Source organism: Phoca vitulina, unplaced genomic scaffold, assembly GCF_004348235.1.
Source record: "Phoca vitulina isolate PV1807 unplaced genomic scaffold, GSC_HSeal_1.0 scaffold89, whole genome shotgun sequence".
NCBI classification, from domain to species: Eukaryota; Metazoa; Chordata; class Mammalia; order Carnivora; family Phocidae; genus Phoca; species Phoca vitulina.
In genome coordinates, this window is record NW_022589792.1 from 723,114 (window position 1) to 742,813 (window position 19,700).

The following is a 19,700-nucleotide window of genomic DNA, read 5'->3' on the forward strand; positions in this document are numbered from 1 at the left end:
GAGAAGCAGACTCCCTGCTGAGCAAGGAGTCCGATGTGGGGCTCGATCCAAGGACCCTGGGATCATGACCTGAGCCAAAGGCAGACGCTTAATGACTGAGCCACCCAGGCACCCCTGGAAAAAGTATTTTAACTGGATACTGTAAGGCTAAAGATAAAAAAGAATTATACATAAACCCTGTACTCTAATTAAATAAGTTCCTCACAGCATTATGATTAAGCAATTCTGGACTACTTTTGTATATATATAACCACACACACACACACACACACACACACACACACACGGTTGAATGAATGGCTAAATATATTGTAGATAGTGAGAACCAGATTTCTCACTGCTAGAGGAAGAAGTTACAAAGAAAACAAGGTGGGATGAAAGGAGGTAGCTAGAATAAACCCTGTGAGGCTGGATTAGAGTTGGAGGCATCAGTATGGACTCATACTAAAAACTAAACTTTTTAGTTTAGTATGTATACAGACATGCAGAAATGCGGATATGTATGTTTATATTTCCTTGCTTTATCCACTTGGACCAGAAGCAGTGACACCCCAGTAACAATGGGCATACCCAGCACCTAGATCATGGTTTCTAAACACCATTCTCCAATGAAAGGAACCAAGCCTTATAGAAATGATTGGTTCCCAGAACTAGGACAGAGAATATACAAGCTGAGCCTGGAATATCTTGTGATGCCACGAAGTAGGAAGTGCTCAAATAGAGAGGGTGAGAGCATGTAGAAAGGGCACAGAAGCCAACTTGTGAAAGAGCTCCCAGTGGCCAAATTTGGAACAACCTGAACAACCAAATAATAATAATACTGGACTATGATCAAAAGAATAAATATCTTTGAGCCCATGCTCGTATCAATAAATAATTGAATATGTAAATAAATGGGGGAGAAGGGACAATTCTTTATTACAAAAGAATTGCAGTTAAATGTAGAAGGAAAGAAGGAAATAAGAAATCACCACTGCATCACCATAGTAATAATTGCTGTAGACAAAGAAATATTGATAGATGCTAAAATTGGTGGGCAAAAGTTTAAGCAGAAGTAGTCTCAAAGTATCTCTCAAAAAGAGGAAAATAGTAAGTTTACAAAGAGGAAGAGGAAAATAGTAAATCCATCACAAAGAGAAAAATAATAAGTTTAGATACTGCCTTAACCAAGTGATCAAAGTTAATAACTATCACAAGTGGGAGGCAGATTGTTAAGGTGGTCACTAATGATCCTCTTGTCCTGGTATTCACATCCTTGTGTAATCCCTTCCTCTTGAGCATAGACCAGACCTAGTTTCTAACAAACAGAACAAGGCAAAAGTAATGGGATATCACTTCTGAGATTAAGTTGCAAAGAGAATGTGGCTTTTGTCTTGCTTTCCCACTTGTTCATTGATGAAAGCCAGCTGCCTCATGGAGAGGCCCCCAGCTAAAGCTAGTGAGGAAATCTATTCCTCAGTCTGTGATCACCTTAGCAACTAAATCCTGAAAGCAACCACATGAAGGAGCTTGGAAGTAGATCCTGCCCCAGTCAAGCCTTCAGATGAGACCACAGCCATTCCTGCGGACACCAGCTAAACTGTGCCTGGATTCCTGACCCATAGAAACTGTGAAATAATAAATGTTAATCCACTAAATTGTGGGGTAATTTGTTACACAGCAAAAGATGCCTTAATACAAGTAAAACAATGCAACATCATTGATCACCTGGTATGATGCACTGAGAAGGGCACATTGTCTCTGTGATATCCTTCCCAATCACATGGAACCTCAATCAAATCATGAGAATATCAGACAAACCCTATCATGGCAAAATATCAGAATGAGGGACATTCTGCTTTCTGAAAGTATGAAAGGTCATGAAAGACAAGAAAAGACCTAAAAAATGTCATGTACTGGAGGAAACTAACAATGACAATGTGTGTCCTGGAACATAAAAAGAATGTTAGTGGGAAAACGGGAAATTCTTTTCTAAAGTCTAGTTTAATTAATAGTATTGTACTAATGTTGATTTCCAATAGTACTTACAAATGTTTGATAATTATTCTATGGCAGGGTTTCTCAGCTTTGGCACTGTTGACATTGGGGCTGGATAATTCTTTGTTGGGGTTGCTGTGCATTGTAGGATGTTCAACAACATCCCTGGCCTCTACCCACTAAATGCCAGCAGCATCTCCCTATCCACCATTTGTGACAACCAAAAATGTCTTAAGACATTGCAAAATGACCCCTGGTGATCTCTGTTCTATTATTTTTAAGATTTTATTTATTTATTTGAAAGAGAGAGAGAGAGCACAAGAGGGGGGAGTGGGAGAGGGAGAAGCAGACTCCCCGCTGAGCAGGGAGCCCGATGCGGGACTCGATCCCGGGACTCCAGGATCATGACCTGAGCCGAAGGCAGTCACTCAACCAACTGAGCCACCCAGGCGCCCTGTTCCATTATTTTTTTAAGACTTTATTTTTAAGCAATCTCTACACAGGATGTGGGGTACGAACTCACAACGCCAAGATCAAGAGTCCCATGCTCCACCAACTGAGCCAACCAGGAGCCCCACCTCCGTTCTGTTATTATGTAAGGTGTTAATATAAGGGGTGGCTGGGTAAAGGGTAGATGAAAAATCTACACTATTTTTGCAATTCTGTGCTAAGTTGAAAATCATCTTTTAAAAAAAGATTATGGAGGGGCGCCTGGGTGACTCGGTCGTTAAGCGTCTGCCCTCACCTTAGGTCATGATCTCAGGGTCCTGGAATCGAGCCCCATATCAGGCTCCCTGCTCAGCAGGAAGCCTGCTTCTCCCTCCCCAACTCCAACTGCTTGTGTTCCCTCTCTCGCTGTCTCTCTCTCTGTCAAATAAATAAATAAAATATTTTAAAAATAAAATAAATAAAGATTATGGTTATGATTATTATGTGCTTGTAAAAAAATCAAAATATTTTATTGAAACTTACATTCCTCATTTTTTCCTTCACCTGAATTACCAGTGGTAGTCATTAACATATTTGAATGAATCCAGAAATTTTGTTGTATAGTTTTTACACAATTGAGGTAATTATACATATACTACTCATACTGTTCAGCAGTTTCCATTTTATGCTTTTTTAATGCTTTGATATCTTTCTATAAGGGATCTAATTCTTTTCAATTAATTTTTGTTTTGTTTTGCTATGCTTTCATACATACTGTAATTGCTATGCTGTACTGTGACTAGCTTTTGTTTTCACCCATCAAACACATATTCTTGCTATGGGCCAGACACTTTTGAGAGCATTCTACAAATTAACGCATTTAACCTTTGCATCAAAGGTATGTATAAGATATATATTCTTATCTTCATTTGCAGAGGGAGAAGCTGAAGCACAGAGATTAAGTAATTTGTTCAAGGTCATAGCAAATGGAGGGCCAGGCTTTGAACCCGGCAATCTGGCTCCTGAAAGCTCTTAGCCTACTACATCCCGTCTCAGATTTCTTGTAGACATGTTTCCCTGTGTTTCATATGACGGCGCCTCATTCTTTTTAATGGTCACATAAGGGTCTAGTTATAGATGAACTATCATTGAACTCTTCCCTGTTGGTGCCTTTGCCTCTCCTATCTATCTCCAGCCTGTCCCAGGCATCTCCTCGGTATCCCACAGGTGCCACACTCAATTTTAAATCGATTCAAACTGAGTTCATGATCCTCCTACCGGCACGTCCTCCTGTGTCCCCAGCTAAGTGGCCCTGCCAACACCCACCAGTCACCCAGGACGGAGGCAGGAGCCAGACTGAGAGGGAATAAGTAAAGTAGGTTCCAAAGGAAGTAGAAGATGTTTGGGTCAGTGGCATAGGGAAAGGGTTAGTCTTGCAAAAGAAAAAAAAGTGGGGGCATAGCTTTGGACATCTGGAGGAAACAGGTGGGAAGAGGGAGGATGGAGGAGCCAAATTTAGGCTTCTGGGTTCTTCGCTGCTCATCACCAAGGCAACTACGTTGCTACGGCAACAGCTAAGGTAGCACCGCCTCTTTCAAGTACCTCGTGGGCTGCGGTCACCGCCAAACCGCCCAGACACTTCCGCATGGAGGGTGCGGGCCTCTGGGAACGGTTTAGGAAGGCGGGAATTACTGCCGCAGTAGCCAATCGGATGGGGCCTGCGGCGAAGGACGCAAAGGAGGGGTCCGGACTTCTTTGATGCTCACCAAAGGGTGTCGAGAAGGACGGGCTCCAGTCCCCTCCCTACCAGTTAGGGGCAGAGTGAGGAAGGGGGCGGGATCCGGGTGAGGCAGTACGGGGGCGGGACCCAGGTAAAATGCGGGGAGGATCCGCCCAGTCTCGCTGTTACCCAATAGAAAGCCTGAAAGCCTCTCTGGACTGTTAGGGTGCCCAATGAGCATCGTCGCCAGGCCCCGGAGCAAGGCGTACCGAGCCAATCAGCGGCGGCGGTGGGCGGGCGCGGGCGGCATAGGCGGTGCGGTGGAGGCGGAGCGGGCGCTGCGGCAGGAGGGAAGATGGCGGACGAGGAGAAGCTGCCGCCCGGCTGGGAGAAGCGCATGAGCCGCAGCTCAGGTGCCGCGGGGGTCGGGGCTGGGGCGGGGCCGCGCGGGCCCGCGGAAGCAGGGCTCGAGCTCGCCCCTCGGGCGCGGCGGCGCCGCCCGATTCCCGTGGGGTCTTGGCTTCTCCGCGTCTTCCCAGGGTAACGGCCCGGGCCCGCCCCGTGGGGGCTGCGAACCTCAGCAGCGGGGATGCCGGAGGAAACTGAGGCAAGGGGCGGGGCCGGAGAGACCCAGCGCGCTGCCGGGGTGGTGAAGGGCTGGTGATCCCCCTGCACTCCCCTGGGTGATGGCGCTGGCCCTGCCGATCCGGCTGACACCTTTTGGCCTGATGGACCTGACGTCCCCGGGGAACGTTTCTGCACTCCGCTGGGCCCGGGAGGCACCCCCGGGGAAGGACACCCCAACCCCATGCTCAGGGCGTGGCCCCAGGGTGTTGCCCGGCCTCGGGTCCACAACCTACTCCTGCTAACCCGCCTGCCATCCCCACCCCATCTAATGCTGAGTCTGCCGGATCCGCCCGGTGGTATTCTGCCTGAGGATGGACCCTGTGCTGGGAGCCCGATTTAAGGCTTATCCACAGTAATAATATCAGTAATAGGGCCCGTTCATCTCACGGCTCAGCATCGTGCCAAGTGTGTTTTAAGTGTGTTCTCTCTCTGACCACAACTCTGGGAGATAGGTAGTTATTACCCCCATTTTGCAGGTGAGGAAACTGAGGTCGGAAACTTAAGGAACTCACCCAAGGTCATTCATTCCAAGGGGGTGGGGGCTGGATTAGAAGTCTGACTGCAGAGCCCCCTGCCCTTGTCACTGCAGACTAGTGAGGGGGGCCCAGCATCTCACCGCACTGCCTCCATAACCCATAAAAATCACAGTCACAATGATTTCTGTTAATTGAATGCCAGGCCCTCTAGTGAGCACTTCCCGTAGATCATCACTATTCTCCACATTAACCCTGTGAAGTTATGTCCTTAATTCTGCCACTTCACCCCCACTTTTCAGAGTTCAGGGAGATAGAGGCCATTGCTAAGTTTTTAAAGTCGGTCACTGGCTCAGCTCTCACCCAGCCTGCTCCAGCCCTGCTCTGTGGCTGCAACCTGCAGCATGAATCTGATGCCCTACCCAGTTCTGGGCCCCCTCTCTTGCCATTTATGCTTGATTCCACCCTGGTGGTTTTCCTCAGGGGTGACATTCAGCTCTTCACGGTGCTGGGTGCAAGTCATCCATGCAACCCAGGCAAAATCTCAGCCTCTGGAATGATGCCTGGGCTCTCCTGGGTCCTACTTCAGTCTTCTCGCTTGCAGCCTTCACCCCTACTGCTCCTCAGGCCCTGGGTAGCGTCTGGCCCCCAGGAATGCTGGTCCCTAGTTGTGCAGCCCCGTGCACCGGGTGCGGGTTAAGAACAGAGCTTTCGTGTTTGACAACTTGGGTATAATTCCTGCCTCCAACCATGTGTGCCTGGAGTAGAGTGTACTCAGGAAACATTACCAAAGACGTGGAAGGTGAGGCCGCATTTCTGTCGTCTATAAAATGGAGATAATAGCTGTCACACTCCTAGTGTGTCCTAGGCACTACCCTAAGTGTGGCAAGAGCTGTGAGCTCACTCAGTCCTTAGAACAACCCTACAAACAGGGACTGTTGTTAATCTACATTTTACAGGTGACAAAATCGAGGCCCAGAGAGGGTAGCTCACACAGTGAGTGACAGAGCCAGATTTGAACAGGCAGCCTGGCCACCTAGTACATGCTGCGAACCACTCCCTGTCCCCCGTGGCTTCCTCTCTCCTGTCACTCTGGGTTATTTTCCTCCTTGAAGTCTCCAATAACTGAAGTTACTGCATTGTCTTATTTGCTTGTGGGGTGCCTGTCTGTCCCAGCACCTGGAACGTCAGCTCCCTAAGGGCCTGTGGCACGTGGTGGACACAGTGGATTTGTTGAATGAAGGCATTCCATTGGCCAGTGCCTTGTCTTGGCCTCAGGGTGGTGTCCTTTGAGCAGGTCCCCACTGAATCCCTGCCCCCCCCCCAGGCCGGGTATACTACTTCAATCACATCACTAATGCCAGCCAGTGGGAGCGGCCAAGTGGCAACAGCAGCAGTGGCAGCAAAAATGGACAGGGGGAGCCCACCAGGGTCCGCTGCTCACACCTGCTCGTCAAGCACAGCCAGTCACGGCGGCCCTCGTCCTGGCGGCAGGAGAAGATCACCAGGACCAAGGAGGAGGCCCTGGAGCTGATTAATGGTGAGCAGGGCTGGCAACAGGTTGGGGGGAGGATGGGGGTGGGGGGTGTCCTCTCCTTGGGAGCCGGAACCAGCCTTGTAGACCTCACACCAGATCCTGCGCCCCAGCCAACTCAACCGTCAGCGCTGGCCGACACGGAAGTGCCTGAACATGACATGAGCCTGGGCCGCACAGCTCTGTCTGGCATCAGAGGGTGAGCCAGGTTAGGAGGGGAGGACCCAGCCTTGGGGGCTGGCAGACCTGGGTTCAGATGGTAGCTATGCCCCGTAAGCTCCAGGACCTTGGGGGACTTGCGTAACCTCCTTGAGACTCAGTTTTCACCTCTGTAAAATGGGCGTTGTCACATACCTGCCCCCGAGGCCCATCGGGCCAATTCTGCGAGGTGAGGGTGTTTGGTGCCCAGTGGGCCCTCAGTCATTGGGACCTGTTGTTGACGGTAATGTCATCAAGCAGGGTTCTGGGGCACCTAGGTGGGTGGGTCGGGAGGGAGGTTGGAAAGGTAGCAACGTAGAACCTGCTAGCAGAGTCGGTGACTTACCTCTTCCCTGAGAGAGGATGCTGTTCCTGTCTCTGTTCTGTTTCCTCCAGAGTCTAGAGCACTGGTGAGTACATAGACTTTTTCTTAAAAGGCCGGATGGTGAATACTTTAGGTTTTGAGGCCGTACATCTCCGCTTTGTAATTGATAGCAGCCTGAGATAATATGTACCCAAGCGGGTGTGGGCGTGCGTGTCAATAAAACTTCATGAAAATAGCAGCATGTCGCCCATTACGGCTGTCAGTTGCAGATCCATGGTATAGAGCTGCCTGGCATGGCCACCACTACCTACACGGGGCTGTTTCCGTTTAAATTAATTAAAACTAAGTCATATTAGAGATTGGTTCCTCACACACTGGCCACACTTGAAGTGCTCAGTAGCCCCATGTGGTGAGCGGCTGCCATCTCAGCGCAGACCTAAAACATTTCCATGCTTACAGGAAGTTCCGTTGGACAGTGCTGGTCTGGATCTCACGTGTGGTGTCATCATTCAGGCTCTGCCACCACAGACCCCAGACCCCCCCTGGGCTGCTCTTACCACGCGTGACCCAGTGCCTCACCCAGACCCAGCTGGCCCGAGTGCCCATCTGGCTCTGCCCAGCCCTGGCTGTGTGACCTTGAGCAAGTTACTTAACATCTCTGAACCTGTCTTTTCATTTGTAAAATTCATGTTTTGATAATAGAACCTACACCTCATAGGGTAGTTGTGAAGACTCTGACCTAATGCAGTGAAGCTTGAATAACAGTTCTGGTGTCTGGTAAATGTTCCGTAATTGCTAGCGGTCATGATGATTGTTGTAATGAGCACAGGCCTGGCAAAGTGCACGGTCGGTCAGTATTGGCTCTTGTTTTACTGTCACATCCCTTGGTCCAGTATTTGGCCTCCAGGATATTACTTAAACCCACCCACCACCACCCCCACCCCCCGTACGGTGTCTGGCCTCTGTGAGCCTCACACCTCAGCATTACAGAGAGGAGCAGAGTTCATGCACAGAATCTGGAAGGCAGATTAAAGAGCTCGCCTCCTGAGCTCCGTGAGGACAGGGACTGGCTCTCTTCCCACCGTATTCCCACCGCTCTACACACAGCCTGGCCTACAGTCAGTGCTCACAGCCTTGATTCAGGAACCAACGGGAAGTGAGAAGGATTCCTAGCAGAGGAAGTGGCAGAAGTAAAAGCCTGGGGCAAGGCCATAGCCAGGACTCCGGGGAAGGCCGCATGGGGGACTGAGGGGGGATGAGACCCTGCAAGGGCATGTCCCAGCAAGGTTGAGGGGGGCCCCAAGTGAGGTGAAGAGTTTGGGTCCTTTCTGGAGATGGCAGGAAACATGGCCACATATGACGTCAGGACGGCTCTGCAGTGCTTTGCTTTCAGGAAAGAGCTGTGTGGCCAGAGTGTGAAGGGCCAGGGAAGCTGGAGGGCCCGGAGCCCAGGTGGTTGGGTCTAGCAGTGAGCGATGAGGGGGGTCTGGCTGCCCGAGGGGAAGAGGAGGAAGTGGGTGGGGAAAGCCCAGAGAATCACGCGGTGACTTGGGTCTTCCCAGCTCAAGTGGTCCCTGTTCTCAGGCTTTTGGACCCACAAGAGTGGGCAAGAGGCAACAGGCATTTGGAGATTGAGTCTCCACTGGTGGAGGGGACTTGGGAAGAGGCGCAGTCTGGGGAGGGACTCATTAAGTCTGAGGGGCCCAAGGAAGAGCCGTTGGGGGGCAACTGGGAGAAGGTCTAGATTCAGCAGAGCAGCCAGGCCAGAGACGGAGACCTTTGGGACAATCCTGGCAAGAGATGGCAGGAGGCTGAGGCAGGAGGGCACGGGGAGATCTGAGCGTGCGTGGGAAGGAAGGCTGTCAGGCCATGGAGATTGCCTGAGAGGGGAGTTGAGGGTGCCGCCCCGTCTCCAGGATGGACAAGTGTGCGCCCAGTGAGCTGATACTGTGGCAGGAGCCTGGGGGTGCTGAGGTCAGCTTAGGTCTTAGAGAAGGGGGATCGGGGAGGTGCTCCCAGGAAGCAGCTGGGCCCTGGGGCCTAACCCTAAGTCAGTGCAGGCTCGGGCATGTTAGCAAGGGCTGGACTCACGGACCTGCACAGATGGCCTGGGGGAAGCTGTGGGAGGACCTGATGGGCCAGGGAGGGGTGGGGGAGCAGATTCTGGAGAGATCCAGGGGCAGAATCAGGACTGGGTAACGGGTTAGCTGGGCAGGGAGGGGTGAGGTCAGAACCAGTGTGGCTCATCCTGGAGTCACACACAGATGGAGCCTGGTGCCAGCCATGTGGCCTTGGGCAAGTGTCTCAGAGCCTTGGCTGAATCATCTGTAGAACGGGGGCAGGACGGCCATGAGGTCCAGCCGGCCAGCGGCGGACTGCCCAGCAGAGCAGTGGGCTCAGTGCCAGGTGCTTGCTGTCTACACGGGACCCCGGTCATTAAGGCATGTGTGTTTGGCGGCCAAGGTCAGGACAGAGTGTCTGCTGCTTCCCCAAAAGAGCTCTGGGCAGCCTGGTGGGCTCCCATGTAGACCCGACAGTGATTTTGGCCTGCTTACTCAGTGTCTTGAGATGGGGCTGGGTTGGGGGGGTCATTAGGAGAGCGCAGTGAGACGGTGCGCTTCGTAACCACTCACTCATGTGCTGTGTCAGCAAGCTTGGGGCGTCCAGGCCTGCTTTTCTCTTCTGTGAAAGAGGATGTTCCCTCTGTCCTGGGCTGGTTCCAGGTGATCAGGAGATCAGGATTGGGGGCTCGAATCTCATGAGTACCCATTTAGGTCCAGTGCTCCCCACTGCCCCGAGGGGACAGGCTGCCTGCAGTAGGAACCAGAGTGTCTGCATTTTCTGCTGAGGCTCCTTTTTCTCTGCAGCTGCTGGGCTGTGGCCAGGCCCTGTCAGGGATCTGAGGACCAGCTGCCTGTCATTGCCAGTGTCCTTGTCTAAGGAGGCCAGGCTGTGGAGAAGCCCTCTCCACCTGCTCCCCATCCCTCCAGCCCCACAGGCCCAGGGCCTGAGTGTCCCAGGGAGGCCCCAGTGGAAGGAGCAGCTCCCTCAGCACACAACCATGCCGAGGACTTAAGGGTCCCAGGGAGGCCCTGGTGTGAGCAGCAGTCCTCATACCCAGGGTCTGAGGGTCAATGAGCACCTTTGGCCTAGTGTCCCCACCCAAGATCAGTGAGTCCCTTCCAGCCTGCTGGCTTCAGGCTGGGTCTCTGGTCTCTCGGGGCCCCTCCCGCTGGATCTTGGGTCGTCTGGGACAGCAGATCTAATCCTGTCACCTCTTTCTCTGTCCAGGCCCCTTCCCTAGTTTGTCTCTAAACCTTTCTAGGGGCACCTGGGTGGCTCAGTCAGTTAAGCATCCAACTCTTGATTTCGGCTTGATTTTGGCTCAGGTCACGATCTCAGGCTCGTGAGATCAAGCCCCCTGTTGGACTCTGCGCTGGGCGTGGAGCCTGCTTAGGATTCTCTCTCCCTCTCCCTCTCCCCTCTAGAAAAAAAAGAGTCAGACTCAGAGACCACCCGATTTGTTTACTCACTTTCCCCTAAATAACTGTGGTGTATTAGCTCGGGGTGCTATAACAGAATCCCACAGGCTGGGGATTTATTTCCCACAGTTCTGGGGCTGGAAGTCTGAGGTGAAGGTTCACACCAATTCAGTTTCAGGTGAAGACTCTCTTCCTGGCTTATGGATCGCTGCCTTCTCGCTGTGTGCTCATGTGGCCTTTCCTTGGTGTGTGCACATGGGGAATGAGACATGGAGCTCTCTGGTGTCTCTTCTTGTAAGGACACTAATCCTGTGGGATCAGGGGCCTCCCTTATGACCTCATTTAACCCTGATCACTTGCATGAAGGCCCATCTCCAAATACAGTGACACTGGGGATTGGGGCTTCAACGTATGAATATGGGGGGACACAATTCAGTCCCTAACACAGGGACGGACAACTAGTACCTATCAGGAGCTTGCGCTGCACCAGGCACTGTGCCTGCCGGAACTACCCCTCCTGGTAGCCCTCCAAGGTGGGAGCTGCTATCATTAGCCCATTTTACAGACCAGGCAAGTAAGGCTCCAAGAGGCAGTCAGCCACCAGGGTCACTGAGCTCAGGAGGGGTAGAGCTGAGGTCTGAATGCGGTAGCGGGGGTCCAGAGTTTGGCCTCCTCGGCCTCAGAGACGCACTGAGCAGGCCAGCCTGTGATCTACCTGCTGCGACAGGCGCCCTTCTGTCATTCAGCCAGTTTCAAGGGCTCCTGGACTCCCCGAAGCAGGTGGGAGTTCCTTGCTTCAGACTCGGAGCTCCTTGAGAGGCTGCCCCCAGGTCTGCCTCTCTCTCAACCGGAGCCCCGTTGGATGGGTGCCGTCTTGGTGAGGGGTGCTGAGGCAGGCAGGCCAGGCCAGGGCATTGCGGTGGGGGGGGGGGGGGGCGTGTGGTAGGTGCTTCCTTTTCTCCCCCTCTTGAGCCTTTTGATGTGAGGTGCACAGGGAAAAGACATGAGGCTCCAGTGTTCCTGCCTAAAGATCGGAGGGGTGGATCCCGCTCCCGCCTTCCCTGTGGCCTGTTTCTGTCTCATTTATTCATGAATCCCCTCAGCGTTAGCGAGCACCTGTTCTGTGCACAGACAGGGTGCCGGGAACGCAGCGGTGAGCAAGGCCAACCGGCCCTGCCCTCCCAGCATGAGGCGGGTGACAGACACACACACAGGACACTGGCAAACGCAGGGAGGCACCTCACACAGCGGGGTCTTGGGAAAGGCTCCTGGGTGAGGCCAGAAGACAACATACGCGCTTCCTGCGGGAAGAGACCATTAAGCAGAGGCCGGGAGGTGGTGGGGGCAGAGCAGGACTGGGAGAGATGTCCCGGCGGAAGGGGTAATCCTGAGCCCACGGGATGCACAGGGGTCTGAGGGTGCCCTTGCATCTTGGCTTGTGGCCAGACTCCTAAAAATCAGCTTCTAGAAAGGAGTGGGGTTTTTTGGTTTGTTTCCTAATCACTTGAGGCTTCTCTCCAAGCAGAATGTTTTCTGAGTTGGCTGGTCAGAGGAAGGGTTGGGTGCTGTGAGCGACGGCGGGCAAAGGCTTGGCTGATACCCGTGTCTGTGTACCTTGGCCAGGCCGTCTAGGCTCAGGCGGATCCGTGCTCACTCACGGCCCCAGCCCCTGGAGCCTGCGGGCCCCTGGTGCTCGTGCGGGGCTCTGGGCGGGGCCAGGCGCCGCACGTGCTGGGCATGCGCGGACAGGGCCCGCGGGGAACCCTGTGTGCTCAGGAGTCTCCGGCCCGCGGATCGGGGTCCAGACAGAAGGGAGAGGGGGAGAGATCTCGAGGCTGCCCAGGTGAGGCGGACAGATGGCCAGAAGTCCAGGGAGCGGAGGGGGAGGGGGGTGTCTTGGTGATGCCCGCTTCGGGGTGGATCGCGGTGGGTGCAGCTGGCACAGGGGGGCCCCCCAGCAGCCCAGGGGCTTGTATCGCGTTGGCGAGCCTTTCTGACCAGGCAGCGTATCACACTGACGACCAGACCAGACTGAGACGTCCAGGCGAGGGGGCCCAGGGATGGGCAGATCACACAGACACAGGGGGATCCTTAGCACTGAGACGCACAGCCCTCATGGAAAGGAGAATGTGACGTCTGTCAAGGTCTCCGAGCCAGGCACTGTGCTGTGTGTCACTGTGGCCTGCTGGCAAGTGACTGATGCTTCAGAGGCAGCGGGATGGCCAGGACATGACAAGAGTGACAGGGACATGGGGAAGGCAGGGGTGACGCGGGGCCAGCCGTGGAAGCAGCCAAGCAGATCAGATACCAGGACACTGGCTGCTGACGTGCTGTGCAGCAAGATGGGCCCGTAAGTGTGTTGTCACGGTTGTGATGGTTCGATTGTGGTCCCAGCGAGGTTCGTACTAGCTCAGCTTCCAGCAGATGGCCTGGCTGGGTGTCTGGGCCTCAGAGCACCAGGTAGATTAACCAGCAGTGTCCCCGTGGTGCTCAGACAGCAGCGGTGGACAGAAGTGTCATGGTGGTGTTGAGAAGTCCACGGGCAGGTATGCCAGGGTGATCCTCACGTCCAGTGTGGGCTGGGTGGGTGTGCGGAATGTCCCTAGGAGAGTAGCTGCCTGGGAAGCCATGTGGGACCAGCCCGAGGTGAGGGGCCGTTCTGGTGGTCGGGGGCTGGGTGTCCTGGGAGCCCACCCAGTGGCCGCTCATTCAGGTGCTAGGTCAGCTGGTTGGAGCAGAGGAGGAGGCCCTTAGGGAGGAAAGGATGGGTTCTGGCTCCAAGGGCTCACGCCTGAACTCAAGAGCAAGTGGGGGCTCTTCCCTGCCAGGCACACACAGTCCTGCGCGCTCTGCCCCCCGCATGCTGCCCCTGGCGTCCCTCTCCCCTCCAGGGAGAATCCGTACCCAATGGGGACAGTTCGTGCCACACAGAGGGTGAATCCAGGGCGATGCCAACACAGCCTTTTAGGGCAGCTGGGAGAAGAACTGTGTCAGGGGCCGTAGCCCGTGGGAATGACACGTGTCCCACCGAGGCTGCCTTGTGGTCTCTTCACGACGCCCCTGGAAGCAGCCTGGGCCTTCCTCCCAATTTCGATGCGTTGGACAACTGAGGCCCAGGGACTGAGATTCAGCCGGCTCCTGTGGCAGAGCTGGCCTGGTGCCCCGGCCTCCTGCCTTTCTCCTAGAAGCGTCTAGAAAATTTCCCCATCACCGCCCTGGGGGATCTGGGTGGGGGCCCTGGGTCCCAGCATCCCTCTTCAGTGTCTGCCCTGCCTTCTGCTCTCCTCCCCAACAGGGCCTGGAAGTAGATTTTTTTCCCCCAAAATATGTGTTGGGTGGGAAGAGGTCATGCTATATTCATGTTATGTTGAGGGGGGGAGCGCTAGGAGTGACGAAGGGAGCAGGGGTGGAGGAATGGGGTGTGAGACCAGCATTGACCACCACGGGGTCAGGGTGTGCACGCATGCGGAAGGCATTTCATGGACACATGTGACTGTGCACACATGTTGGGGGGGTGGCATTCGTGGACATGTGTGAGGCGAGTACTCACACGTGCTCGTGTGCAAAGTAGGGCAGGGGTTGCAGGCCCCCCGTGCCGAGTGAAGAGCCACCCTCCACCTGGAGCCCTGCACCCCATCCTGCCCTGCCTCTGATGCAAGGTCTCCCTGTATGTCCCGTGTCATGTGTGTCCACAGGCTACATCCAGAAGATCAAGTCAGGAGAGGAAGACTTTGAATCTCTGGCCTCACAGTTCAGCGACTGCAGCTCGGCCAAGGCCAGGGGAGACCTGGGTGCCTTCAGCAGAGGTGCGCAAGGAGCGGGCACCACCTAGCCCTAGAGGAGTCTCTGTCCCATCAGTGGGGGTCCCCCAGCCAGGCGGAGGTTGGGAGGGACAGCCCCGGCTGCACAGGCCTTCAGGGTCCACCAGGTGGCAGCACAGTCCCGCAAGCTTCAGAGGGACTCGCCCTGCTTGGGGAGGGGGCGTGGCGGGGCTGCTTCTGCCTGGTGTCCTTCCCTCCTGCGGTGGGGAGTCCGTCTGGGGGTCTCTCTGTGCAGTTGTCCCCATCATGGACCCAGCAGGGTAGGTACTGGCTGCCATTTGCCTCTCCTCTGGTTGAGGGGTATAAGGCTGGGTCCCCTGAGAGCCCCAGGGCCTGTCTCCAAGAATGCCCCTCCCAACACCACCCTCAGGAGTGGGGAAAGCAGGGGTGAGGGGAGGAGAGTTCAGATCAGCAGCCCTGAGTTTAGGCCTATCTGGCTCAGGCAGTGGGAAGGGAGGAGCAGAGCGGATCAGGCCACCTCCTCCTTTCCCTCCTCTTCCCCCTCCATCCTGGGGTCTGCGGAGCATCAGGGAGGGGCCCAGGATGGGGTGAGGAGTGTGGGGAGAGCCAGCAAGGGGCTGTCAGCCGCCTGCCCGCCCCAGGAGGCAGGCGGGACAGATGATGCGGCAGGGGCTGGCAACGGGGGCCCGGGGAGACAAGTTCATCACTGAGATGTGCCTCCCAAGTGCCCAGCGGCAGAAGCCGCTCTGCCTGCCATCCCTCATGCTGTCCTCGGGCTTCCTGGGGCTTCTTAATGGCCCCGCCGCCCTACTGACAGGGCCATAAGCCGCATGATGGATGAGCATAGGGCTCAGCACAGGTGGGAGCCCCATCTGCCTGCCCCACCTGGTCCTGGCCTGCGGCCGGGCCTTGACCCTCACACGCCATCCCTCACGCTTCCCCAGGTCAGATGCAGAAGCCATTTGAAGATGCCTCCTTTGCACTGCGGACAGGGGAGATGAGCGGGCCCGTGTTCACAGATTCCGGCATCCACATCATCCTGCGCACGGAGTGAGGGGTGTGGGTGGCTCAGGCCTGGCCTGCAGGGTCGGGTGGGGCGGGACGGGTGGCTGGGCCCACAGACTCTGCTCCCTGCTGTCAGCCGGCCAACGGGTGCCCCTCCCTGCTGACGTCACAGTATTTATTGTTCCCAAAATGGCTGAGGGGAGCTCTTCACCATTGGGGGCTCCCTCTCTGCCCCCAGTTGGGGCTGTCCCTGCCAGACTCCTCTCCCCTTTAGGAATTGACTTCAGAAGGGCAGGTGGGTGGAGAGGCTCCCAGACTGAAGGGGTCAGGGTGACCTGTCCCAAAGAGAAGGCCTGGTCAGCTGAGCTGCCCCCTCTGTCTGTCCCCGCCACCCAGGCCCAAGATGGGGGCAGGACGGCCTTGTTTCCGGTTATGCTATGTTCCTCTACTCAACTGCAAAAAGCAAATGCTCCACATGGGGCCCAGGCTGCCCACCTCCTTGGGGCCCTCACTGAGGGTCAGTGCAGCCCCCTTCGCACCCTCGATTAAACTTGGAACCACTACTCTGCTGTCTTGTGTCTCGTTCCCTCCCCACTGAGGTGAGGGGGGAGCTGTCAGGAGCAATCGTCTTCCGCCGTCCCTAGCGTCCCACGTATCCAGGCTGCATTTCCTCCCTGAGAAGCCTCCCTTCATCCTGGGCCCGGGGTGGCGGTGGGGGGTCCAAGCAGGGAAGTAGGGCGCCAGTCAGTGTCCATGGTCCTCAAACTTGGGTGTTTAAGAATGTTCTAGAATGCTAGGGCAGTGCCCTGATGTCACATCTCTGGATTCAGCCGGTCAGGGTGGACACACACACACACACACACAGACACACACACACACACCTCCCACCCCCACTCCCCGGACGCAAGCCACTCCACTCCCAACTAGAACAAATTACACCCAGCACCCTGAGGCCTGCTTTCCTGTTACCACAAATGCTTCTGGCAGGTTCTTCTGGGTCCTGCCTCCTTCTCAGATGCTGTTACCTTAGCAACAGGGGACTAGCCAGGAAGGGAGGGGGCTACTGCCAGGTGCCTCTGAGAGTGGGGATCCTGCCCAGCCCTCTGGGGGAGGGAGGCCCTGTACTGGACCGAGGAGAAAGGGCTGTCTTGGAGCAGAGGGGATGCCTATGGCAGAGCCGGTCGAGGCCCCTCCCGGGTGGCCTGTGGGTGTGGCCCACCTGCTTTCTGTCACCTCCTCACAGCTACCCCTGTGCCGGGGCCTGGGCTGGGGGCCCAGTTCAATCAAGGAGTTTATGGGCTTCGCCCACTCTGCCCCCCTCATTTAATGGGAACCATCCCAGATCGGGGCGGGGGGAGGGTGGCAGGCTAGCAGGGCTTGGGGACCTGAGCAAAAGAAGCCCTGCCCAGCCCCGTCCCAGGGGAGGCCCCTAGGGCTGTGTCTCATAAACAGTCACTTGGGCCAGCTCCCATCTGGCTGGTTTCTAGAGCAATCGTGCTCTGCTTGCTGCCTGCCGGAGTTTGTCGTTAAGGTTTAATGGGCCTCCTTGCCACTCCGCAGGCTGGAGGGGGGGGCCGGTGGGCTGGCTGCACCTGCGGGCAGAATCTTCCATCACGTGTGGGGGCCAGCAGGCAGGCAGCAGCACCCCCGTTCGCACCAGCAATGCTGTGGGGTCGGGAGCGATCACACCCCTGCTGAGCCCTGGAGCCTCTGGGAAGGAGCAGAAACAAAGGGGGTGGACGGGGGCTGAGAAGCTGCTGGGGGGTGTTGTATGTTTTCCTGTGTGGGGTTGGCAGGAACGTGGTCTTTGCGGCATTCTGTCACTTTGGGCGTGTGTGTGCCCAAGCATGCGTGTGGCCATGTGACTCTAGTTATCCCTAGGTGTGTGTCCTGTGTGACACTAGGGAGGCCCCCTGACCGGGTGTGACCACCTCCCCCCGTGGACCTCCTCCTCCCTTTGTCTAGCTGTGCAGCGGCCCAAAGACGAAGACAAAGGAATGCCACTGTTAGCTAAACACGCCCCCGAGCCCACTCAGCGTCTGAGTGATTCATGGTGAAGTAGCTCTGGCTTCCCTCACCTGCTCCACAGCCCCACCCACCGCCTCCTGCCTGGAGGTGGGGTCGTAAATCCCAGGCCTTCTGGATGGTGACAGCGGTGCAGTCTTCCCTCCTGTCCCCTTGGTCTGGCATTTCCCTGCCCAGAATGCCTCAGGGCGGGGGCGGCGGGGGAGAGCGGTTTCCAACCTTCTGCCACGTGCACCAGCCCAGGCTTCTGTGGCCACGCGGCAGGGCTGGGGCGGATCACCTCCACTTGGGGTAAGGCAGGCACTGCCACGGGATGGGCTACGAAGTTCCCCACTGTAGCCGGGCCCACGTCCACGAGGGAGCAAGTCAGAGGTGGCGGCAGGCAGCCTAAGGCGCACAAGGATCCTGGCCTGGGTCGGGAGCGGACGGGTATCCCTCCTGCCCATCCTTGGTTGGAACAAAAGCCACAAACGCAAAAGGGTAAGGAGCACTGGGCCTGCCTCTGTGTGTGAGAGAGGGACAGGGAGGTTAGGATGCCAGGCGCTTTGGGCATCTGCTGGACGACCGGCGTGCAGAGGTGACCCGCACGCCCGCACCCAGCCCTGCGTTCTGTGCGCGTCTCCAGGGCCGGGTGGGTTTGGACAAAGACGGTGGAACTCAGCAGCCCTCTATCCCCGACCTTACTTTGGGAGTAGGAGAGACCAGTGAACTACTCTTCCACCCGCACCATGCTCATTTGGGGGATTTGCCTGCAAATAAATACGGATAGGAGGGCTGGGCTGCAGAGGTCCTAAGTGGCCCCTAACTCTGTGCCCTTTTTCTTTTTTAATCAGGTACAAAGTGCCTCAATGGGCTTATCCGGGAATCGGTTCTTTTTCAATGTCAAACTTGTTAATTTAAATGGAAATTAATTGCTTTTCTTGAAGATTTCTTTAAAAATTGGTTTTAAATGAATGCATTAGGCAGTTACATTTATTATTCATTGGTTTCATTTGCAGTATGGTCCCCGTGTCCCGCGTTCCCGGAGATGCCAGCACAGAGCGGAGATGATTTAATCAGAGAGGCCATTAATTAGAGATGGGCGGGGGAGGGTAGCTCCCAGAAGAGCTGGTCTCGCTTCCTCCATGGTCTCAGTGGGGTGGGATCTAGGCCCCTGGGGTTCTTTACATAATATTCCTCCCCAGATTGAGTGGGGGCCATGTGGTGGGGCCAACGTGGGGGTGGCGGTCAGCACTACCTCTGTTCCCAGCCGCCCGCCCCAGAGGTGACTCTCCCCACTCTTGCAGTCTGTCTCACCTTGGCCACCAGGGATCTGGCTAAAATAAGGCCCTCATCTGTTCTTCCCCTTCTGTGCCCCCCACTCCCCACCTTAGTCACATCACCAAGGCTCCTGAGGAATTGGCCTCTGCTTCTCCGGCCTCTTTCCGGCTCCCTCACGCTCCTTCCTGCCTCCCATACTTCCTAGCATGGCCGGTTCTTCACCTCCAGGAGCTGTAGTCTTCGTGTTGGGGCCCATCTCTGCCCAAGCCCCTTCCAGTGAATGGGCTCCAGGCGTGGGGTGAGGGTGTGTTCAGCTGAAGGCACCCAGTGTCCCCTTCAGGCTGTTTCTACCTTTTAAGTAGTGAACTTAGAACAGGTGCGACTCATGTAAAATGATTTTGAAATTACAAAGCAAAAAGAGAAAAGGAAAAATATTGTGCCCTACTCTCTCATACCCAAATTCTTAAAAGCAGCCAAAGTGTTTAAAAAAAATTTTTTTTTTTAAGTTGCCAGATGGTTCAGTGATGCACCAGTGTGATCAATGAGTGAAAAACCAGTAATGGAGAATATTCATTGGAGGCCTGTTTTCATTGTTGTGATAGAATTCTCCGTTGTTTGGATCAAACTGCCTTCAAATTGTTTTCAAACAAAACAACTTTGGCTTGGGTCTCCTCACCTGTCTTCCCGAACGGCTCGCCCTGCCATGCAGCCCACCTGGCCCCCAGGCTGGGCTTGTCTGCCCCCGGTGCCCACAGCTTGTGGCCTGGGACAAAGGAGGCCCAGCCGGGATGGGTCTCCAGGCTCACACTTAGCCTCCACCTTGCCTCCTCTGCCCCACTGGGACACACAGAGCAACCAAAGCA

At 55.4% G+C, this 19,700-nt stretch overlaps 1 protein-coding gene across 1 annotated transcript; it reads left to right on the forward strand.

The window, feature by feature from the left end:
- The first annotated feature begins 4,334 nt into the window (after positions 1–4,334).
- PIN1 (peptidylprolyl cis/trans isomerase, NIMA-interacting 1) lies at positions 4,335–16,118 on the forward strand. The gene is made up of 4 exons (XM_032396065.1): positions 4,335–4,539; positions 6,554–6,766; positions 14,461–14,571; positions 15,492–16,118. Exons 1-4 carry the CDS (start codon positions 4,482–4,484, stop codon positions 15,599–15,601), a joined length of 492 nt encoding a protein of 163 aa, XP_032251956.1. The 5' UTR covers positions 4,335–4,481; the 3' UTR covers positions 15,602–16,118.
- The last annotated feature ends 3,582 nt before the right edge of the window (positions 16,119–19,700 follow it).